Source organism: Cherax quadricarinatus, chromosome 45 (genome assembly GCF_038502225.1).
Source record: "Cherax quadricarinatus isolate ZL_2023a chromosome 45, ASM3850222v1, whole genome shotgun sequence".
Classification (NCBI taxonomy): domain Eukaryota; kingdom Metazoa; phylum Arthropoda; class Malacostraca; order Decapoda; family Parastacidae; genus Cherax; species Cherax quadricarinatus.
The window spans coordinates 22,552,699-22,557,698 of record NC_091336.1 but is presented as its reverse complement, the minus strand read 5'-3'; the positions used below and the strand labels follow the sequence as shown (position 1 = coordinate 22,557,698).

Below are 5,000 nucleotides of genomic sequence, written 5' to 3'. Positions count from 1 at the left end.
TACAACCTGGGAAACTCCCGGAGCTCCATAGTTTCTTTTCCAACCTTCAGGTGAGAGTCTTCAAGCTGGAGTGTTCTTCAGCCAAAGAATCTGAATTGATCTCTCCTTCAGTAATCACGTCTGATTATATCTCATACCCCACTTGATGTATAACCCCTACACATTTAGCGTTTCCCAGTGAAATAAAACACCAACAAAATCATAATAAAATAAGAATTTACTTTTCTTGACCTTTTTATTATCTTTGACTTTTAATTATTTAATATTTCGGTTTTTCTCTGTTAGTAGACTTCTACATACTTTTATGTATTATATTTCGCACTGAAGTTTGAAGGGAAATAAAGCAAATGTTTTCAGTTGTATTAAAAAGTAAAAATTGGTTCGTATATTAGTTTCTCCCAATTGTTCTCTCGCTCGACTGAAAACTCTCAAAATTTTTTTTCGTGAATTTATTTTTCTCTCATTATTATTATTATTATTATTATTAATTATTATTATTATTATATAGATGAATTTTTCGTATCACTTTGATTAACATATTTCTTGTCTTCTCTTCAGAAAATAAGACTGGGTGAAGACAATGCCATACTCGCCGCTCCTGAAGTTGCTAATCCCCTTCCTGGGTGCCGGTAAGGTCGTCAATCCTCCGATAGTCTGAAGAGTGTCACTCTTAAGATCCAGGATTTAAAAATATACGACTTGTCCTTACGACATTGTATGATCAAAGGTTTTACTAAAATAATAAAGAATATATTGTATTTTTCTATAATCTGGTTGAAAAATTTGTAAAATTATCCTGAATAATGAAAATTTTCAACTGGGATTTAGAAATTTTTAATTTATCTATGACAGTTAAAGGGTCAAAAAAAATTGATTATGATCAAAATATTGTCAGTAAAAGTTGTTTATAATTTAGTTATGTGGAATTTATTTTTAATGTATAATGCAATAAAAACTCAACTGATTTATAGAGACAATGGATAACACACTTATCGTCATTAATACAGTCACTGTCATACCAGAATTGTTCTAATAAGACAGTTCAGATGGCCTTACGAACTGCAACATCCTCATCCATCCTTATCTTCCGGACTGAAGCCCAGTTAGCTGATTTCCCGCACTCCAACAACACGTTAAGTCATAAAAATCACTTACCTTCACCTCTCCTATCTAACGTGCTCACACTAGCCAGTTGGATGTCCAAGCCCCTAGTTCTCAAAACCTCCTTGATCTCCTCCCTCAAACCTTTCCTTCTCTTCACTCCAGATTTTTTACACCCTCCTAGAAATCCAGATATTTCTCGGTTCTCTCTAAATTTTCAAACCACCCCAACATCCCCTTCTAGCACTCTGAATAATACTTTTGATAACCCATACTTTCTAATCTCTGACCTCAGAGTTCTCTGCATCGACCTCCATTATGACATCTCCACTGCCTCCAGCATCCTCGTTCCTGCAACATTTAAAATCAATGCCTCGTACCCATACAACTTTCATACTCTATATTCCTCTTTTTGCCTCCATGGATAATCGCTGTCTCCACAGATGCTTCAAAGCACCATTTAAGTTTATCTTCTCGTCAAGTTTGTGGTTCACCTAATGTTTCACAGATCAAACCACGGAATGGGTGTCCCAGGCTAACTTTCCTACAGTATAAATGTACCTAGTTGTATAAATCTTATTGTAGACAGCTGGCCCAGTGGCATACACACTGGCCTGGAATTTTACGAATCACCTGCCATGGGTTCTAACTCGACGCGTACCGTGATTAGTTTGCAAGTCTTACGATTTCGAGAGTCATTGACAGATTTATCCCTCGACAAGTCCGCTACCAAATATTTGAGCACCTTTACTTCCTCCTTACTCCCTCCAATCTGTATCAATTTGTCATTGCCTAGATTTTTTGTTGCTCTCGTCACCTTACTCTTTCCTGTGTTCACCTTTTCTTCTTTTGCATACCCTACCAAATTCATCCGCCAACCTTTGCAACTTCATGTGTGAATTTCCCGACAAATGGTATCATTATCATCGGCCAAAAAGCAAGTGTGACAACTACCAATTTGTATCATATTCGTTATCTTTTAATCTAGCACCTCTTCACAACACACTAGCGTTACCTTCTACAACCTTATCTATACATATATTAGACATAGCTTGTTAGACATACAGTAGTGTTCATATTAATTGGGACAGTGATGAAATAAGACATTTATTTGGAAAATTAATGCTTATTTGAAAAATACACGTCAATGACGACAGATAATTAATTTAATGATGGATATGACTACCCTATGCTTTTATAAGCATTACTACAAGCTTTGGCATAGAATCTACCAATGTTGAACACATTTTGACGAGTTCATCGTCGTGGGACCAGGTCCTTATAACAGCAACAATTAACTTCTCCACAGTTGAACAGTCGTACTTCGCGATCCTGCGTTCCGTTATTGCCCATAGATTCTCAATTGGGTTGAGATACGGAGAGTTTCCAGGCCAATATAAAACGCTTATTATACACTCTTAGAATGAAATTAACTCAGAGGCACTCACACGATCGTATGTCCTTGGAGCAAGGTAAAACACCTAGGATCGCGTGGTCCTATGGATTACAGCGTCATGTGATTTTCGCTCGCCATGAGGCGGGCCAAAACGGCATGGGTTCGAATCCTCGGCTAGTTGCAGTTTTGTTATTAGCCATCAACTGTAAATAAAGAAAATATTTGCATCTGGAGGTTGTATTCCCCTTAGCCGCCGCTCCCTCCCCTCCTTGGCTGCTCCACTGAATAACTACATGCTTGGCTAAGGCAACAATCCATATTTTATATATATATATATATATATATATATATATATATATATATATATATATATATATATATATATATGTCGTGCCGAATATGTAAAACTGGTCAGTTAGCAAGAACTCATTTAAAATTAAGTCCTTTCTGAAAATTTCTCTTATACGTTTAAAGATATATTTTTTCATTAATGTTAATGTAAAAATTTTTAATTTTGCACCAAAAGAATCTTAGAAAACTTACCTAACCTTATTATAACAAGAGCAATTTATTTTAGCCTAACCCAACTAAATATATTTTAAATACGATTACAATAATTTAGTACTAAACAAACACAATCAAATATTTTTTTTTCGTTAGGTTCAGAATGATTTTGGCGAAATTATTGCATACACAAATTTTCACTAGTCCTATATGGCAAGATGAGCGTTGCTATTTGAGCCAAGTTCGCAAGTTCTGCTTATTCGGCACGACATTATATATATATATATATATATATATATATATATATATATATATATATATATATATATATATATATATATATCGTCTGATTCACCCATTAGATCATTGGATTAGTTTATGTAAAGAAAACTTTTATGAAATTCGTTACACTGATGGAGAGAATAAGACAATATAACACTCTGGATCCCATCAATAACGTCAGTGCAGCTTGGCAGGAAATCACAGTTAATTCAATGAACAAATCAGGGAAGAAACTGTGGCCAGCAACTATTGACGATTTTTCATGAACTGGAATCATTTTCAGATGTACTCAGGGAGATTGTTGCCTTAGCCAGGCATGTAGTAATTCAGTGGAGCAGCCAAGGAGGGGAGGGAGCGGCGGCTAAGGGGGATACAACCCCCATATGCAAATATTGTCTTTATTTACAGTTTATGGCTAATATTCATTATATTTACCAGTTATCATGAAAGCACGATAGTTTAAGAAATTTCGAATATATACTGAAAAAATGTGCTTTTGAAAAAGATTTTTTTTTTTAATCATAGGATTTTTAAAGACCTGGATTCGCTTCTGCACTCATTTCATTGCCCTTGTATCACTACAATGCTGTCTGATATTAAACGGACGATCTGCAGCAAAACACTCACTTTAATGTAAGAAAATTAGAGAGCGAAGCACAGATATTGTTGCAAGAGCCAATAATCGCAGGGTGCTTCAGAACAGTGCAGAAACAGTCTAGTCAAAGAGCCTTCAATGGAAACCTGCAATTTTATGAGGAGTGTTTGTCCTTCTACATCCATTACACATTCACTTGATTAAGAGCAACATCCTGCATCCAGGATACATTTAGCTGGTGATGAGCATCCCCTGACAAGCCGTGCAGCACGCAACAAGAAACCAAACTCTTTCTTACATCCACCAGCAGCACTGTCTCATCACGTTACACAGATGAGGAAGCCGATGAGCCTATCTTTTCTCTCCCTCCCAATAATTCATTTATTCATTCTTTTCCCTCTCCTATCTCACTCTCACTACTGTGTAACCTAGTACAGTTTCTTAATTCTTACCTAATTCCTTTTCTTTCTCCCTCAAAGTAATTTAACTTGCATCCCCCAACCTAACTTTACCCTTCCCTTCACTAATATATGTTGATGCTAACTTCAATGAACGCCACTGTGCCTTTGTTAAACAGGGGACCCATCAATGGAGAATGTCTTCTGTTTTTAAACTTCATAATTGAACGAGAAAATTAATGAGAATTAGATACGGAATATTATCCGAGTCCCCATCTCAAGTTATATCATGGGCTTCTGTGTAAAAATGTGGCTCGCTAAACACATTTAAGGTTTAATGAAGTTTTCTCTGGTCCCTGTCTAGGTTAAACAGGGTCACACACACACACACACACACACACACACACACACACACACACACACACACACACAGTCGGGAACCCACACCTACCTAAGCACGTACGGAAATTAGAGAAAGTGCAAAGGTTTGCAACAAGACTAGCTCCGGAGCTAAGGGGCATCCTACGAGGAAAGGTTAAGGGAACTCAACCTGACGACAGTGGAGGAGAGGAGAGATAGGGGGGATATGATAACGACAAATACTGGGAGGTATTGACAAGGTGGACAGAGACAGGATGTTCCAGAGATGGGACACAGCAACAAGGGGTCACAATTGGAAGTTGAAGACTCAGATGAATCACAGGGATGTTAGGAAGTATTTCTT

The 5,000-nt window shown here is 36.8% G+C and overlaps 1 protein-coding gene and 1 long non-coding RNA gene across 2 annotated transcripts in view; one reads left to right on the top strand and one right to left on the bottom strand.

The window, feature by feature from the left end:
- LOC138853991 (uncharacterized) overlaps positions 1-5,000 on the bottom strand; it is a 168,828-nt gene that overhangs the window by 49,231 nt on the left and 114,597 nt on the right. The window lies entirely within an intron of this gene.
- Positions 1-5,000, top strand: part of LOC128694895 (interference hedgehog) — a 61,431-nt gene that overhangs the window by 34,413 nt on the left and 22,018 nt on the right. The window contains exon 2 of the mRNA XM_053785252.2: positions 559-629. Coding sequence (XP_053641227.1) covers positions 581-629 — 49 coding nt within the window. The 5' untranslated portion in view covers positions 559-580. The remainder of the gene's footprint in view (positions 1-558; positions 630-5,000) is intronic.